Raw genomic sequence first — 19852 nt, forward strand, 5'->3', positions numbered from 1 at the left:
AGGAATTTTCAGGTCAAAATCTGAAAAAAGGCAAGAATCTAGAGAAGTGAATGGAGTGCTGGAAGTTCCTTTCACACTGAGGACATTTACTTATCTGGAAGGAACACAAATCCAAGTTGTTGATTTGAGGGAAGAGCAGGACGATACTGACAGAAATGAAAGTCCAGCACTCACCAAATGAGGGTCAAACAGTCGATCTTCTACTTTAAGCTGTAACTGAAGGATGATGCCTTAACATAAGCACGAAGCAGAACTAAGCTCACTCCTTAGCTTTCCCTATTAGTGGGAAAATTACCTCAAGGCTGACCAAAGACACTGGATCAGGGTGGGGAAAATACATCCATTCAAGAGAGGTTGTGAAAAGTCAGACTTCATCTAATTTACAGCTCAGATTTGTATCTCAGCTTGGTCTAGGAAAGCTTGAGCTCTGAATTTAATTTGTAGTAGATCTAAACTTGTAAATTTATAGTAAACTTATGGTAAATTTATAGAGGACCTAAACTGGTAGTCCTTCTGAACATCTACCATACACAAATATGGGTTACCTCTGGAGAAAGGAAACTCTGCCTAGCTTCTAGAAAAGAACAAAATTAGAATGATAAAAATAAACACATTTCTTCACAGATGGGATGATTGTCTACATAGAAAATCCTAAGAATTGCATGGAGAACTGGGTATTGTACATAAACAATGAATCTTGGAACACCGCATCAAAAACTAATGATGTATTTTATGGTGACTAACATACACAATAAAAAAAAAACGAAAAAAATAAGAAAATCCCAAATTATAGATTTAAAAAACCTCCTGGAACTAATAGGTGATTAAAGCAAGATCACAGCACATGGAGTTAATACACAGAAGTCAACTTTATGAAATTATAAAATACTGATGAAAGAAATAGGAGATTTCAATAAATGGAAAAATAGTCTATGTTCATGGATGGGAAGGCCCAATATTCAACATGTTAGTTCTTCTCAATTTGATCTATAAATTCAAGGTATTCCCAATCGAAACCACAAGTTATTTTATGAATATCAAGAAACTGACCATCAAGTTTATATGGAAAAGCTAAAGACCCAGGATAGTCAACACAATATTGCATGTTAACCACATTTGCTGATTTCTGTATCTGTTGTTTTACTATTTGGGACCTTGACCAGGGAGGGACTGACCCCCTGGGGTTAAAGGATCCCAATTCCTGGAGACAACAAATGGCTTTCCTTAGAGGATGCCTTTCACGTGCAAACAATCTAGGGCTCATAGTCCTAAAATATTTGCTTTTCAGGCTCTTTACATGATTTCCCTGTGCTAGGTATCAGGGCCAAGCACTAGAAATGAGAGATGGCTCTACACCCAGGAGCTCGCTGAAATTATTAACTGGCCAGTCCTAAACCTGTGTAGCCTGCTTACCCCGGCTTGCCCATTCCTTCCCAAGAAAACAAACAAATAAACAAACAAACAACAACAACAAAAAGAGGGGATCTTTTGCAGTTCCCCTAACCCTCTCTCCCTCTGACTCAAGTCAGTGTTTCTTGGTATGGCCCTGAGTGACATGGTATACCCCCTTCCCCACAGGAACTGTGTATAATAAACTATCTTTTCAAAGGCAATTATTTCCTGATCCATTCATTGGTCTAACTGGAAAAAAAATAAACTCTACATCTTAAAAGACATTAAAAGAGAGGAATAACACAGGAAGGCTGATAATTCCTGACTTCAAGACTTACAATAAAGTACCAATAAACAAGACGACGTGGTATTGGTGAAGGAATAGACAAATAGAAAAAGAAAGAAGCTATGCTGCTGTAAAATGACATCAAGTCACCTTAAATACATATTGTTGAGTGAAAAAAGTCAATCTACAAAGACTAAACAACTCTAGAAGAAAATACTGAAAAGTCAAGAGGTTGAGACCCATGGAGTCTGAGGACAAAAATACAGTTCATGGACCACCGAGGAGTGGCAGGCTGAAGAATTCCCCAAGATTTGGGGTTGAGATCCACAAAGGAAACACAATAGGAATGAATAAAACAAGAGATAGACCAACCAGCCTTCTCAGAGTCTGAGACTAGTTTCATTAGCTAAATAAGTCAATCAGAGAAAGACAACTATCATATGATCTCCCTGATATGAGGGAGAGGAGATGCAACATGGGGGGTTAAGGGGGTAGGAGAAGAGTAAATGAAGCAAGATGGGATTGGAAGGGAGATAAACCATAAGTGACTCTTAATCTCACAAAACAAACTGAGGGTTGCTGGGAGGAGGGGGGGTGGGAGGGGGGGGTGGGGTTATGGACATCGGGGAGGGTATGTGCTATGGTGAGTGCTGTGAAGTGTGTAAACCTGGCGATTCACAGACCTGTACCCCTGGGGGAAAAATATATGTTTATAAAAAATAAAATTAAAAAAAAAAAAAGAATAGCAAAAAAAAAAAAAAAAAAGCCTCAAATCCTGGCAGACCTGAAACAAGACTTCATCTAGTGTCTGACCTCCATCGGTCCCTCTTCTGACCAGATCATGTGGCATTCTGGGTCTCTTGGGATGAGCACAAGTATACAAACAATATCTAAGAATCCCCACAAGATATTTTCCTTTATCCAGTGCACAGGAACTTCGGTAAATGGTGGAAGTCCCTTGGGAAAATACTGGGTCAAAGTTTTAGGGATGCAGTTGTGGCTGTGTTGCAGGATCTTTCACCAAAATTACCCATCTTCTTTCATAATCAAGGAGGCTCAGGTTTGGGAATTGGTGTAGTACCGAAATTTAGGTAAATGGCCATGACTTGCCACACTGTAACTTACAAAGCCATCCATCCATCAGACAGAATATGATCAAACAGTTTATCGATTGGCTGCTCATCCATTTTATTGCTCCAAATCCCTCGGCCAGCCGTTTCCACAGATCACTGCAGGTTATAACACTAATCATCATCCTAAACTTCAATTAATGTTGTTTATCGTCCATATCTTATCTCTGACAGTTCTGTGTGGCCCCTAGGGCTCCACTCTCCAGAATACTGTTACTCTCTTTGACATAGGTGAACTCATTTGCTGTGTAGTATTTCCACCATCATCTCTAGTCTATAATAACAATTATCAAAGAACTCTTTAAAGATGTTTATATTGCTATCACCACTGCATTTTATAAACACAAGCAGGTTCCCTGGGTGATAGTGATTAATGGTTAGATGAGGAGGTTTTCTATAGTATTTCTATCCCAACACATTAATTTCCCAGAGCTTTGGGATTCCTTTATGATGTATTACAAAAACCGTGGCATATCCAATTTGTTAAAACATTTGTCAATATTCAGTTCAGACTTCAATTAATTATTCTGTGAGACGATTGATGTTGTTTCTGGATGCATGAGTCAACAGATAAAATTCTGAATCCCTGTTGAGTGTTCCTCTATCAATGAATTAAACGGGATTGAAATTGATGTTTCTTCTCCTCTGGTCTAAGATCTTCATAATTCTCTCTTGCATAGAAACATGGCCTCCTAACTCCCACTGACACAAACTGGCAGAACTTGTAGGTATTTGTTTTTGTTTTTTGTGTTCAAGCTACCCCAGAGCAGGCCTTGTACCTCTCTATCCAGATTGCATTGTGATCTGGTTCCTGTTGTAGGCCTAGAAACAAAGTTAGGTAATGGGGCAACGAGCCCAGGTGCAACCGCGGAGTCTTTTATGTGGAGGACGGTTGATTTCCTTAGATGTGTATGTGCGGGGTAGGGGTGCTATCTTTCCTCAACAGACAAGGGAGGTTCGAGGGCATTAGAGGATCAAGATCTCAGCTTCACTTAGATCAGCTGAAATGTATCCATCCTATGTCTCGTGCCTCATGTCTCATTTAGCATAAGAGCTCTGGTCAGGTTGATCTTTAAAAGCTAAGCATACCTTCACACTATGGTTTTCACCCTTAGGGATAAGCTGTCCTAAGACTCTGGATAATGTGGACTCCTTCACATCTGTTAAGGGGGCATTCTGGTTTTCCACACATTTTTAATTGTCTATTCATTACCTGTAACTTTGTTTTGGTCTGGGTTCACTCGATAATTCTAAAAGTGCCAGAAGCTTAAAAATTCTTTATAGTCACTGTCATTACCTTGCCATCTAAGTGAAGGCCCATGATTGTCTGATGCTGTGGCCTCCCTCCATAATTCAAACAATGCCACACTGGTGCTTACCTGAGTAAGTGCTAATGGTGTCAGATGTCAGGATGAACTCATCCCTTTTCACACTAGAAAGGTTGTCTGTATACTCTTAAATAGACAAGTAACCCAGTCCTAGAACCCCATGATTTTTTTTTTCCTTCAGGTCATTTCTTTTTCAAATCAGTGTATTAGCCAAGGTCCCAATGGAAAATAAATAGCCCAGTAAAACTGAGGAAATTCAAGGCATGGGAGAGTCACATAGACTATGGAATTACCAGGAGTTAGGAGCATCCTAGTTTTTATATCCTTCGTAATTACGTTCAATTATTGTGATTCATACAGGTCAGCTTTCTGGGGAAAATGGTAGGGTAAGAGATCTGGAGTGAATGTCTATATTTTGAACATCAGCATGATATTAATTTTTGTTCTTGGAAAGGATAATATAATAAAAGAAAATTTCAGGCCATTATCTTGACCATAGATTTTGTTTCTCATGTTGTAGTATTATATACTTCCATGCAGAGCCATTTGATCTGCCGTGCTTCCCCATGGGGAGCATGTATTTACCTGTCTTGTTGACATCAAACTGGACCATGAGATTTGCTTTGGCTAGGAGACGTAAACATTGGTGTGGGCCACGCTTTAGCAGAAGCTTTAAAACCTGGCATGGATCTACCTGCCCCTTTCCCTGCTACAAGGAGAATAGTGGGAGCCAGATAAAGGCTGTTTCTTCAGCCTGGATCCCAGAAAAGAGGAAGCAATACCTAATGCAAGTATCATCTGATACTCAAACACAACTTGCCAAGAAATAAACCTTTGAAGTTGTAAATCATTTAGAATTTAGAAATGTTTGTTACAAGAGCATAGCCTATATGATGAAAAAAAATATATAAGTGATTAGTAAAGTCAGAAATTGTTCCTCTGAGAAAAACTGATATCATAAATCTCCAATAAGACTGATCAGAGACAGAGAAATTCAATAAAAGTTGTTATAAATGATAACGGGCCTATGACCAGAGATGCTGTAGGGAATAACATGTTAATAAGAACACACTGGGAAGAATGTTATACCTCTATTTATGAAAGTTAGATGAAAATCAATGAAGTCTCTGTAAAATAAACCTTAACATGATCCATTCTGGAAGATATGAGCGTTTGTTTAAACATTAAACAACTGAATCATTTATAAGCTATTCAATAAAGATATAGCCAGGCCCACATGGCCTCCGCAGTTTCAATGATTCACAAATTATGGACACAAACACCCATGCACGCACATGCACGCTAACACACAGTAAATATCAGCATTATTTTAAGAGGATCTACATTGAGTTTAACCCCCAAAATGCAAGGGACTTTTTTTTGACATAAGAAAAATTGTAATATAATTTCCCACCTTAATGGATTAAAGAAGGACGATAAGATAAACATTCATAACAAGAACTTGTATCAAACTAGAATTGGAAAGCTCTCTCTTGATCTGGTTCATATACAAAGAAGCCAGAGCAGGTATCAAATCTAACAGTAAAATGTCAGAAAATTTCCCTTTGAGATAAAAACCAACAGTCCATTAATACCACTTCTGTTCAATATTTCACATGACGTTCCAGAGAATATAATAAAAGGATAAAAAAAGAAAAAAGGAATAAAGATTGGGAAAGAAGAATCAAACTGATTACTGGCAAATGATGTTACTATGTGTGTAGGAGACCAAAAGAACTTACAAAGAATTTATTTGAATTAGGATATTTAACAATTTAATTAGATTGAAGAAATTGTTTTACAGATCTATCGCATTCCCAAACATTCCAACAAGGAATTTGGGGCGTGGGGAGACACCATTTATAAAATCTTCGAAATAAAAATAAATCTAAATGGTAGGGTAAGAGATCTGGAGTGAATGTCTATATTTAATTGTTGTCATTCATTGAGCAGACTTCTGCAGGGAAAATTACAAACCCTTATTACGAGCAGTTAGAGAAGGGATATATTAAGGAGGACACGGCAGACACATGCACGTGAGGACGTAGCTCCTGACCCAAGCCGTATTTCTCGTCTTGGGTGAGAATTGGGTTCATGGTATGAATCTTACAACAAATAGTTAATAAAGAGAGAGAAATTCCAACAGCATTTATACAGAATTCACTGTTTTTGGGCACTGCTATAACCTTACATTTATTAATTCAATGTAATCCTCACATCAATTTTTCATATAAATAATACCGTATTACCATTTAACACATAAGTAAAGTGATGGGCAGAGAGATTAAGTAACTTGTCCAAGTCACGCAGCTGCTGAGTGGAGGAGAGGGACCCAGACAGGAAGGCCACAGAATTCATGCTCTTTCTCTGTACACTGTGCCCCCTTCATGTGAGTTAAAAACAAAGGAAAAGTATGTACTAGTGAAATAGTGACAAATAGTGAAAAAAAAATACAAGAACAGTCACTCTATAGGTGAAAAAAGACAAAAGAACAAGATATAAGTAATGATAAAAATATTAACTAAAGTCAAATTTTTTTAAAGCACTTTTTTAAAAAAAGTTATTTATTTGACAGGCAGAGATCACAAGTAGGCAGAGAGAGAGAGAGGAGGAAGCAGGCTCCCTGCTGAGCAGAGAGCCTGATGGGGGGCTTGATCCCAGGACCCCGAGACCATGACCTGAGCCGAAGGCAGAGGCTTAACCCACTGAGCCATCCAGGTGCTCCACTGAAGTCAAATATTTTGTCCATATCACGGGCAAAAGTAAAACAGTTGATACTTTGATTTTTGGCAAGGGCGTGGAGACTTGGTTCTCATGGATTGCTGTCGGGGTGGACAGTGGACACTTCTGAAGTCACTTTGGCATTAGCTACGGAAAACAAGCACCGTCCACCTCCTGCACTCGGCAACTCTTCTTCAGTTCCTGCCAGCAAAAATCCCCATTCACGTTTGAATAATACCGGCTGTCATTTTTTGACCTGATATGGGTCAGGAAATCACTGACAACTTCGCACATGCTGTCTTATGCAACCCTCATGACCATTTCTAGGTGTTAATTCAGTTGCTTACACAGGTGAACCTTTTTCTAAAATTTTTTTATGTAGTGGCTATATTTTCTTTTTTTTGAATTTCTTGTTCACTCATATTTTATTTTTTTTAATTGTTTAGCTTCATTTTTATAGTCTTAATTTTTCTGTTTATGTTTTTATAAAAAAGCAATTATTTTTATGTGCTTAAAATATTTTTGTTCATTTTATCCTTTATTTTAATTAATAGCTCATTGATACTGTAGAAATCATTTGTACACTAAGACCATTTCCTTTGTTTACTACTTCTGTTTTCATGTTTTAGAGAGCTCCTCAAGAGCAAATATATTTATTTAAATTGTCTTTTAAATTTATTATATTTAAAAATATTGTAACAGCTGATCAATTTTTGGAATAAATTGTGAGATAAAATCCAACTAGCATCCTTTTTACATTAAATGATGTGCACTTGGGGTGCCTGGGTGTTTCAGTTGTTAAGCGGCTGCCTTAGGCTCAGGTCATGATCACAGGGTCCTGTGATCCAGCCCCACATTGGGCTCCCTGCTCTGCGGGAAGCCTGCTTCTCCCTCTCCCACTCCCCCCTGCTTGTGTTCTCTGTCAAATAAACAAACAAATAAACAAACAAACAAATAAAATCTTTAAAAATAAAAATAAAAATAAATGATGTGCACTTCTTTTAAAATAACCCTTCTTCAATTATTTGGCTGCATAATAATATTACTTTGGGATTCTCCATTCTGTGCTTTGATCCATGGGTCTAGTGTTCTTTAATATCAAACTAATTTAATTGTTGTCATTCATTGAGCATTTTCCTTTTTGGCACAATAACTCTTACCACTGCTTTTCAGAATATCCTTAGGTATTCATCAGCAATTAGTGTTTCATTAGAAAAGCAAGGGCATTTATCACACTCTAGAAAAATAGATATTTGATTGGAACTGATTTAAAGTTAAAGATGAAATAGTTCTAATTGGTAGCTCTACAGAACTGGGGCATCTTATCCTTGTACGAAGTGTGTCTATATTTATTCAGGCTTTATTCTGTATCCCCCAGAAAAGTTGTTTTCTTTATATTTTAATAAAGTAAAAATTTTATTTCAATAGGTCCTGACTAGACATTGTTAAATATATTTCGAGATGTTTTGTAAGGTAAATCATTATATTTCCTATATTTGCAAACACGTTCCATGAACCTCCTCAAACAGATGTGTTGAGCTCTAGGAGGAACGCTTATATCCCCGACTTGCCCCTTTCCTCCTGAGATCCTCGTTTGCAGGCTGTTTAAGGATTTACTCTTAAACTTTCAGAGCCCTGTGGATACAGACAGGACAGCCAGCACATCTCTCCTCTCCCCTACATCCTCTCCACCGAGCTCACATCTCCAACAAATTCACTCTGAGTCGTTGCTCCCGTGATTGCTGCCAGTGACGTCTCTTGGTCTCTTGCCAAGCACAGACACAAAGTCTGCTCTGTGGGTGTGTTATCATATCCCTGGGGAAAGATGACTGCATTACACTTGACACAAGTTCTTTCACTTTGCTCATAAAGATTCATCAGGGGAAATGAGCAGCTTTCTTGACTGAGACATAGCAGGGGAGAAAACTAAAGCAAAAAGCAAAAGCATGTCCCAAAAGGTTTTCCATAAAGGAAAGTTCAAGATAAAGTGGAATTGTGGGGAAAATTATCTTGGGAAGTGCAGACGTTTTTTGGGGAAAGAATATAGGAAGTCATCTCGTGGAGCATGGAATGAGTTTGAATTAGCACATGAAGGCTGACTCAGCACAGAGGGGATAGGAACAATCTGGTCAAGATGGGCTTTTCTGGAACCCTGTTTTTGTCACAAGCTGATCTCTCTCATCCTGTTAGACACACGTTGTCTGTATTTCTGGTCACTGGGCTCAGAATCTCACTGAGAAGGTGAAGTTGTTCCACGGTCACATTTTAACTGCCAGGAGAGGAGGAGGGCAGTACGGGTACAAACGTGCACATGGTGCTTTTCTGAGCAACTGTCTTCTCAGAGGAGAGAGGTCCTAACGAGATGTGCAGAGCTAAGCTAAGCTAAGCATGACCCATGCAGAACTCCTTCTCTTATTGCACAACAGCGGTCTGAAAATGTGTGAAACTACTGGTATCTCATTAAAATCATCAAGAGAGATGAGAAAAGCATCAGGAGTTTAGGAAAAAATGATGTGTTGAATTTTTTCTGAGTGTAAATAATCAGTCAATCTGATCAACTCTCAATCCTTGTGAATGTTAATATTGTTATAAATTAACGAATAGGAAAACAAAAATTTTCATTTTAAAATAATCTTTCACCGACTTCTATGGAATAGAAAGAACTCTGTGTGGTAGGAGGCTCTTCGTTGCCGGCTCTGCGTGAATGCCTCTGTCGGGGGTGGCTTTAACTGCTGTCCCGCCCTCGTTCAGTCTCCTCTAATCTGTAGATATCTTAGGTGGATATACCTAAAACTACATTTTCTTGAATAGTGGTTGGCCTGCTCAGTGTTAGAGGGGGTCCTAGAAAATCAGTCTCAATGCACAGAGAGGCCCCAAATCCACTTAGAGTGATATCACATTGTGTTGCAGCCAAGGTCACAGACATTTCCTGATCCCTACTTCTGCCTTGGTTTAGCCTTTCCCATGATGTGTTCATGGACCATGAAACTAAACAGAAACAAACAAACTGACATGAAGTCATTGTTATTGGCTGAATTTATGCCTGTAAACTCAGCAGAAATAATCCCTTAGTCTGAAGATCTAATGGGCTTTGCTTTCTCACTAAAGCCAAACTCAGGTCTGAAGATCTTACCACTCTCCCGGAAGACACAAGAGAAGACAGAGTGGAGCTATAATTAACCAGGAGAGCTTGTGTGTGTGAATTGTGTGTGTGTGTGTGTGTGCACGTGTGTGTGTGTGTGTGTGTAAGAGGAAGGAGAGGATGTTCAGTTCTAACCCATGAGATCAGGCCCAAGGTCAAATTAATTCTTTGGTCACATTAAAAAAAAAAAAGAGTGAGGATAAAGTGTCAGGAGAGTCATCTAACACACATGACCTTTTTAACACACAGTCATCTAACACACATGATCTACACACTTACCAGTGTTCTGATATCTGACTCCAAGTAGCAGTGTAAACGAGTCATGAACAAGACCAGAAGAAAAGGGGGAGGTTTTCCCATGCCTCCACCCCACAGTGCCTGTCATACGAGAATGAGAATTAGTGACACTCTCTGAGGTGAAGGCCATTTGTCTCATCCATGGGAGTTTATCTTTTCCACAGATGTCACCTGGCATAGTCTTCTGTTGCCAGAGATGAACACCTACGCATTCTACCCTCTGTTAATTAAAACGATCGTATCTTCATGAAAGATCATGTGAAAGCACTGCAGGGACCTTCATAAAGGAAGCAGATGATGTGGGCTCAGTATCAATTCTATTCACTAGTGGGTTAGACATTTTAATCCTCTGACAGTTGGTTTCTCACCTATAAAGTATGGATCCTACTGTGTACCTCCCAGGCTGCCCAGAGTGCACATGAAGTAACAGTTTTGAAGAGCAGCACATACTGCAGGTTTGAAGAATTAGCACCTGAAACGGACTCATATGGGGTTATTAGTTTATTTCCTTTTCACAAAACACCTGATAGGCTGGGGCCTGAGTTAACCAACAGGCCCAAGGAAAGGAGAACTTGATGACCAAAGAAAGTAATTTTGCCTAGTCTCTGCTCTCTTCAGGCCCCTCTCTTGGCAAGTCTCAAGCTTCAAAGGAATGGAAGAAGGGCAGTTGACTTCCAGTCTTGCAGACAGACTCAGCCTTCCACAACACACAGGGGCTGGGAATGAGACATCCTATCCCCTCCCTCCTACTTCAAGCTTGGGTGGGATATGTCATTGATGGGCATCTGGTGGAAGAAAAGGGAGAAATGTGGAAACAAAGTGATTCAGTCAGAAGAACTTTATTGCCCAGTGGATCCTGAAAGGAAGCATACAGCCAGGAGGCAGCTTTCTGCATGGAGCGGGCACCCTGTTGGCGCTCACTCCTGTGGGAGGAAAGAAAACAAAAATGTCTAACACAAATTCTGGTCTCAAATGCACATGAGATTCTGCTGCACGCAGAACAGAAACGACTCTTTACATAAGAATTTATGCATAGTTAATGAAAAGGATTAAGCTAGCTGGCCTTTCTTGGCCATGCTCTGAGATTTTAGGTGTTCTTTTTAACCCATGCTTCTGCGAGTGTCTTCAAGGGATTCTAAAAAAAAAAAAAAAAAATTAGATTTGTATCAGTGCATAGAAAATTAGAAAAAAAAATTGGCTCCCATAATACATTAGAAACACATAAATGAATAACTTCTTGTACAATTTTCTTGCTTGAACTTTACTTGGCTATATCTTAAGCACCAGATATCATCACACTCATGTATAAATGTTATGTAATGTAAGCACTGTGGTCTGCCAATATCGAAAGACTGAGACTCAGGAAACTTAGAGAAAGGGAGAAATATGGAGACAGGAGCTTCTTGGTTCCCTGAAACAGGGAGTCACGGCTGTGAAGTATTTTTCAGGGTTGGTTTCCCATCTGGCTGAGACTGAATAATAGTATTTGCCAGACTCTAGAATTCTGAACACAGACAAGTTTTCCTATAATAGCCATCCATTATTTTTTCCTCAACTGAAAAAAAAAACTCAATGAGCAATAATGGACGTGATTGCAGCAAGATGTATTTTTCTGAATTTTATATATGGAAATGAAGGAAATGATCTCTGTTCTTGGAAACTGTTCTCTTGCTTGATCACTTCTGCTCTGGGAGTTTTTCCTTGCACACCTTGCAATTTACTGCTTGGAGAGAGGAGGATCTTGATTAACGTTGTGGCATGGAAATAGTTCTTTCCACAGATCTACGAAGTGCTGACCTGAATTCTTTATTTCTGAGGCTATAAATCAGCGGGTTGAACAATGGAGTGAGGATGGTGTAGGAGACAGATATGAGAGCATCTTGGCTGGAGGAGTAGGTGGACTTGAGCCTTAAGTAGATGAAAGAGGCACAACCATAATGGATTGTGACAACAATGAGGTGGGATGCACAGGTGGAGAAAGCTTTGTACCTGCCTAATGTGGAAGGAAACTGGACTATGGCAGAGATGATGTGTATATAAGATACCAAAATCAGTAACAGGGGGACAACTAGGACCAATGCACAGAGCATGATGATGACAATCTGACTCAAGTGGGTATGGGGAGATGCCACTTTGAGGACAGGGGAGATGTCACAGAAGAAATGATGGAGCTGATTAGAAGAGTGGAAAGGCAGATGAAATACCATGGAGGTGATAATCTGTGCAATAGTAAAGCCACAGACACAGGCAGCAGCCACTAGTCCCACACACACCCGGTGTCCCATGAGCTCCGTGTAGCGCAGAGGGTTACAGATGGCCACATAGCGGTCATAACCCATGGCTGCCAGCAGGAAGGAGTGAGAACAGCCAAGGAAGAGGAAGGTGAACATCTGGATGGCACAGCCCAGGAAGGAGATGGTCTTCTTCTGGGCCAGCAGGTCCACCAGCATCTTGGGTACAATGACGAATGTGTAGCAGGTCTCAGAGCAGGAGAGGATGGCAAGGAAGAAGTACATGGGGGTGTGAAGGGCTCTGTCCAGCATGATGGTGGAAATGATGATGGCATTGGTGCCCAGGGTGAACAGGTAGAGGGGCAGGAAGGCTATGAAGAGCAGTTGCTGCAGCCCAGCCAGAGAAGAGAAACCAAGGAAGACGAACTCCCTCACCAGGGTCTCATTGCCCCGCTCCATGGACGGTACATCATTTGGAGACAATCCAAAAGAGGGGTAGATAGTATCAAGATAAACCTCTGAAAATGAGTAGAATCACAAGAAATTATTCATCATTGAATAGGTGTTAAGATTCTAAATTCATTACTCCCCCTCCATCCAGATTATATTTTAGACAAAAAGTGGTGCCTAAAATCAGCCAAGAGCACATCCAACTTTGCATCTCCACAATCATTCTAACAAAACAGGCAAATGGTTCTTGACGTTTCTCAGATCCAACTATCCCTTCATCTCCTCTTGCAGGATGCAGCTGTCATTCACATCCCTCGGCCCTCACTGTTTATCACGCAAACCTGGCCTTTTGGCTTGCTTGTCCTCACATGCCTGGATCCTCAGTTGCAGAATACATGGTTTTTACACGATACATTGAGAGATGACTTTGTCCATGATCCTCAGCATCTTTTCATTAACATTTTCCTTAAATAGTTCAACTGTTAGTTCCTATCTCTCCATAACTTGGACCTGCATTTCCCTTGCCCCTGTTGGCCACACTTACTGGCATGGTCATTGGCTCCACCTTTTCATACACTTATTATGCTGACTGTTGCTTCTGGAATTTCATTCTGTTCCCCAATCTGGAACAAGATTTCCAGGATAGAATATACCTCTGCATCCTCCAGTGTCCACCTCAGAGACCTTCCTCCTGCAGAGAGAACCCCCATCTTCCTCAGGACCCTTGTCCATTTCCATCACTTCCATTAACTCCTACTGACACCCCATTGTGCTTGTCCTTCCTGTCGCACCCACATCTCTCTTCAATGCATCTGAAGATGCAAACCCTGATTCCAGGTAAATTTCTATAATATAAATTATATCATATTACTCCCCTCCTCAAAATTTACCCATGACTTCATATTCTAACTCTCTGTGGCTTTTAAGGTCTTATTTTGGAAACTGAACTATGAGTCTGTGATCATATCAACCTTCATGGAATGCATCCTTATCATGCAGATATGTTTCATCTTCTTTGCCTCTACTCCTTGCTTAGTTTAGCTTGTTACCCATTTTTTATTTACAGATCTTTTACCATTATTCTAAGGCTTTAGCTAAATCTGCTTTTTTTGGGAACTTCCTTGATATCACCCCATAAAGAGTTGTCTCTGTTCCAAGAATTTACATACGACATTAATCCCCAGTTTAATGTGTTTACTTAATTTTGAAATATTATAACGCATTTTTCTCATCTCTCTTTTCCATTGGATTTTCTATCCTTCAGGGGAAGATGTAAATTGTATGTATCTTCAGCTGAATTCTCTTCAGTATCTAGAACCATATTAAGTATACCTAATAGCTTCTCAATAAATAATAGTCACATAAATAAAAAAGCTAACTTGGCATGTTGTTACTTATCTTGTGGTGTCAGGAAGTCTTCCTAGAATGTGCAGAGTAAGAGAATCTTCAGTCTTCTTTCCTCCCGGGCATGAGGATTATAAAAGACCAAGAATGCCTGAGGATTTCTGTACTACAAGGAACTAAGTAGTATCTTTCAAACCCAAGAGATAAATCTCCATTTACAGTAGGAATATAGCACTGAAGAGAGCATAACTGGAATTGCATGTATGCCCAACTCCTTGGACACTGGTTACTCTCTAGAGCATATGAGAATGTAAGTAAATGGGAGAGAAAATATAAGGTAGACTTGTGTTTATCCCAATGTTAAAAAGCGTATCATTCAAAACTATTATCGTAACTAATACCAATAACAAAAAATAATGGCAGTGTACCCTACCCTAGCAGAGAACCCCTACATCAAGAATATCAGACGCTATACAAGTGTTAAGCAGTGTGATTATGACAAGGCGCTGTGTGTTAGGGACATGCATAAAAATAAGACCCAGTCCAAAACGTCATGGTTCGCGGTGAGATATTTGCAGAAGTGATTATTAAAAAATAATGTGGTGACTGAAATGGCAGATTCTCACTTGCAGCTGAAAGCACCAAGGAGAAAAAATCTTTTGTATATCTTTGGAAAAGAATATGTCTGTGCTTGTTTCTGGGTTTCTTTGTATCTGCAATAGAAATGTTGAACTAAAGTATTCTTGGAGAATATAATGACACTGGGCATAACTTAGTTTCTACTTTCATCCAGACGTATAAAAGTTTAGGGAAGCACAGTTGCTGTCTTGCCCCTGATGTTTTGTGTTTCCATAGTGTCACTCATCACCCCTGTCAGACCTTCTCTTCCTCCTCCTTATTCTGCTACTTTTTTGTTCAACGCCTGACAAAAGGGTCTTTATTTCCTAGAAGGCATGTTTATTACTAGTATACTGTTATCTTTCTAATTCCAGGATCCCCAATTCTTAGGACTAAGAATGAATTTCCATGCTTATGATCTCAAATTTTACCTTTATAAGCCCAAGTAAAGTTGAGTAATGGAATAAAATGGGTTTTGAACTTAGACCAATTTAGGCCTTAATCCTGACTCTGGCCTACTTTAGTGGTAAGATCATAAATCCCCCAAGTCCCATTGTTTCATTTGTATAGTGAGAGATGCAATTCCTGTGTCCCAGGGCTACTGTGAAGATGAATTGAAATCACGTATAGGAAAGAGTCTAATTTACTAAATAGCGAAGGCTCAGTAAACACTTTCCTTTCATTACTTTACTGTTGTTCCCTTTTCCTCAGTAAGATAATGAGCATTTAACTCACCAGCAAGTTGTTGAATCTGCCTTTTCTGTGCTTTCCAAGGGAGGGAAAATTTAAGAGGATTATCATCCCCCTGAGGCTCTCCAAGCCTGAGGGAAGGTAATCCGGTTGTGTAAGTAGAGTCTTGCTCTGCACTGGAGGGAGCAAGTCTAGGCCTTGAAGGATGACGCCAGCCCTTTGCCTCCTGGTTGTTCCACAGGCAGAGTCATCCGTGTGGGTTAATTACATCTGGTAGAAAGCAAAGGAGCTTTCTTACATTTCCTATTTAGTTGGGGATGGTATGAGACAAATTTAGAAGATAAATTGTGTTAATCCTAGTCACGTATAAATATAGACAGGAATTTCTCATTACGGATGTTTTATAGTTATCAATGATGCATATTTTGTACATGTTTTTTGGTATTGACGTATTTAAGTATCAAACTCAACTCTTCATCGAGCTCCTAAAGAACGGAACACGTTGCTCCATAATGCTCATACTTTATGACTTCAGGATTTCTAGTATGTTCTAAGCACTGGAAATATAAACATGAGTAAAAGCACTGTCCCTTTCTTTGAGAAGAGCGAACCAAACGGCAGGCATATTGCCAGGCAAACCATCATCAACATTATGAAAGAAGTACAAGCAAAATGTCCTGAAAATCTTGAGGAAACGACAACTAATTTCTGGAAAGCTTTGAAGAAAAAACAGTATTTGAGTATCACCAGTTAGCATTTTGATAAGAATAGGACATTACGGGTGTTATTCACGTGAACATTGTGATCGAGCTGATGGCCACTTTCCTTAGTGTGGACTAGCTCTTCAGAACAGATCCAGCGCCTGTTGTTTTGTTGTGTTAACACAGACATTTCATATTTCCAAGGAAATGCAGGGGTTTATACACGGCTGTGAAGCGAGAGACACTCACTTCTCCCTTTCTTCTGTTTCTGTACCATTAACATCACATTAAGTTCACCAACGAACCCCACCCCTAGGCTACTTCAATTAGTTCTTAGGGGGACTTCATCCCCCCCAACTAGTCTGTCAGTATTCATTTCGACATTTCAGGGAAGAAAAGAAATAAAATGCAATTTGGGAGAGCTTATCAACCAAAATTTGGAACCATCTTTTAGAAATATAGTGTGAACTAACATTTATTACAAGTTCACCATATTCAGAAGAGAGTGAAAAAATTATATGTATTGATCATTGGTGTTCATAATGAGACCTGAGGTACATATTATTTTTAATATATCCATTATAAAGATGAGAAATTTAATAACCAAAGAGTTTGAGGATACGATTCAAGTTCACACAGCCGGTAGAAGTAGCCAGTAGAACACACACACATATGTTACTGAAAAGAGGACAGCAGAATTCTGTCACTCTCCTTCCATACAAAGGTAATCAGACAAGATTTCTCTGACACTTTTGTTGCGGACTCAAGTCCTGACCCCACGATGTATTGGCTCTGGGACTCTGATGTGTCTAAATCAATTTTCTCATCTTTATAATGGAGTTCACTCTGATAATCAGCTAACCTAACTTTCAAGCTTTCTCCAAAATAACTGAGAAAATACTACTGCAATGGTTAAGTGTCATGCAAATATTAGTTCTGTCATTATCATTTTAGAATCAAAATCGGGCAGATGCTTTTCAGTATGACTTTCATACTGCTGAGTGCACTCCCCCGGTTTCAGAAGGGGCTTGATAGGATAGTTTCCTTGACCAGGACAGGGAAATGTACACTGCACCTGTCCCTTATCCAGGAGGATCTCCAAAAAGTCTGAGTCATAAATGTCATGGTCACAGGAGATCTTAAACCTCTAGCCCAGCAGTCTCATCTGAGAGATGAAGAAATTGAGCTTCAGAGAGTGCTAGAGAGACCCCAAGGCCAGAAACGACCAAGTTGATGTGTCAGCAACAGAAGAAAGGTATTTGTCTTTCAGAATGTTACTGCAATTGTGTTATCATTCTTCCTCGAGGTGTTTATTATGTACATACTAACTCCTCTTTGTGCATCTTTGTGCAGTTTCTCCCATGTCTGTTCCTGAGCCTACCAGGTCTCTATGAACTTGTGCTAGTGTTTCTGACTGACTCTGATTTTGCATTCCTTTGGACTTCTGTGTCTTCGGGTCTGTCAACTGTCATTGTCTGCAGGGAACTCACTGAGTACTAGGACCTGTATTAGATACTGTAATCGTCTAGATGCCACACACCACAATCATTTCTGAAAACAAATATTATTCTGGATTTGTAGATGCACACACACACACACACACACACAAACACACACACAATGGGTTGTTATTCAGACTTTAAAAAAAACAAAACAAAAAAAAAGGGAGGGAGAAAAAAATCCTGCTATTTGTAAGAACATGGACCTGGAAGAATTATGCTTAGTGAAGCACACCTGTCACAGAAGGGCAAATTCCAAAGAATAGAGGAGAAAACCAAAGAGTCAAAGGCACAGACACAGAGCAGAATGGTGATTGTCAGGGTCAGGGCAAGTGCACAGTGGCTGTTCAGTGGGTATGGCTGCCAGCCGTGCAAGATGAATACATTCTAGAGATCATCTCTTCATCATTGTGCCCGTAGTTAACACTACAGTATTATGTACTTCACATTAATGAAGAGGGTAGATCTCATGGTAAGTATCCTTGCTCTAATGAACAAAAGATTTTCTGATTAAAATTGCTGAGTGCCCTACTGAGTTAAATCAGACCCAAGACAGTATGTATGTAAACTGAGGAAGCTCACTGAGACCGTTAATTTAGGATATGTATAAAATTATATGCATAGTTATACTGAAATTCACTTTAAAGCTTAAACCGTCCTGGATAGCATTCTTTGGAGACCACAGCCTTACTCGTGGCCGTCTCTGCTTCTCAGTGGTACTGCACCAGCATGGGCCCATCACCCCTCTCTGTCTCTTACCTGAAATGGAAAACCATAGGTCCCACTGGGAGCTAGATGTTTGCTCTCACCTCCTGTCCATTGTCCACTTTCCCAGTTGGAGAGGGGGTCACTCCCAGACAGAGGTCTGTTATTCAGGGATGGACTCCCATCTGCGCTTTGTTTTCCTGAGAGGAACAGAGGCACAGAGGCTGCTGGAGACAAAAAACCCAAGCTGAAGTGGAGAAAGGGGAAAGGTCAAAATGGGACAGAGGATACTGATCTCTACTCAGGGACAGAGCCATGATGATGATCTGGGGACTTAGACCCCGACCAAATGCAACCACTTTCCTTCTGCCATTTTGCACCAGTTGACGGAAGTCCACAACCCACAACAGACACTGACCACAGAAGAGTCAGCACCTTCGTTGTATTTATTGGTAGCGGGCGGTTCTTTGCTGGGTCTCCTGATGCCAGACCCATTGTCATGGAGATGTTGCTCTGGGTTTAATTACCAGCTGAGTTGATTGTGAAAAATAGAAAGAAATCAACAAATGCCAAATTGCTCAAAATTGGGGCCAGGCAAGAGGGCTCTCAGAAACTCTCAGATGCAGCATGTAGCAATCTAGAAAATTTCGGTAATTTTAAGTTGATTTCTCAATTTTACACATTACCAAAGGAACAAAAGCGAAATTCACACAGAGAATGCATGATGATAGGTGCATTATAAAACATGTTGGTTTAGCTTAAAATGGGCTTTTGTTCTTACAATTAGGGAAGTCCTTCCTCAGGCTAGAGGGTGGATTCAGCAATGTTGTTTTTTATAGTGAAGACCCTGGTGGGAGTGAGCTGAAAAGAGACACAGTTCACCACTCAAACTGAGTGCATTTTTCCTAACTCTCTCCTCCATTACCCAGAAACAAATACAGTGTAGTGTTGTGCACAGGGGACATGATATCAGTGTGTGCAGAGAGTTGGGTAGATCAGTGGTCACAGACAGCATTACCTGATGATACAAAGGTCCTCTCAGTTTGCACAATAGTACCATCGCTTATTTTCTAATCTCCAAAATTTCTGGTTTCCTCTTGTCTTGTGGCCACATGAGGCATGAATGTGATTCAGCATCACTTTCTAACCATATGTGGATGGATGTTGAAAACCCCTAACAATGACATGGCACAAAGTAGGAACTCATCAAGTATCAGTAGATAAAGAAATAGTGATACAAAATGGAGCAAATGGGAACATAAGAACTCATGCCCATGGATATATAGGAAATAAGAAGAGTGAATTTAATGGATTGAGT

General features: G+C 39.9%; 1 protein-coding gene across 1 annotated transcript; it reads right to left on the reverse strand.

The window, feature by feature from the left end:
* Nucleotides 1-12041: 12041 nt before the first annotated feature.
* LOC116859963 (olfactory receptor 10K2) lies at nt 12042-12986 on the reverse strand. Its single transcript, XM_032845711.1, has one exon. It carries the CDS (start codon nt 12984-12986, stop codon nt 12042-12044), a length of 945 nt encoding a protein of 314 aa, XP_032701602.1.
* Between the last annotated feature and the right edge of the window lie 6866 nt (nt 12987-19852).

This window comes from Lontra canadensis, unplaced genomic scaffold, assembly GCF_010015895.1.
Source record: "Lontra canadensis isolate GAN:19392208 unplaced genomic scaffold, GSC_riverotter_1.0 scaffold168, whole genome shotgun sequence".
In the NCBI taxonomy this organism is placed as follows: domain Eukaryota; kingdom Metazoa; phylum Chordata; class Mammalia; order Carnivora; family Mustelidae; genus Lontra; species Lontra canadensis.

Bases quoted from the DNA above. Each gene is read 5' to 3' on its own strand.
- LOC116859963 (XM_032845711.1), bottom strand. From the start codon at position 12,986: ATGGAGCGGGGCAATGAGACCCTGGTGAGGGAGTTCGTCTTCCTTGGT.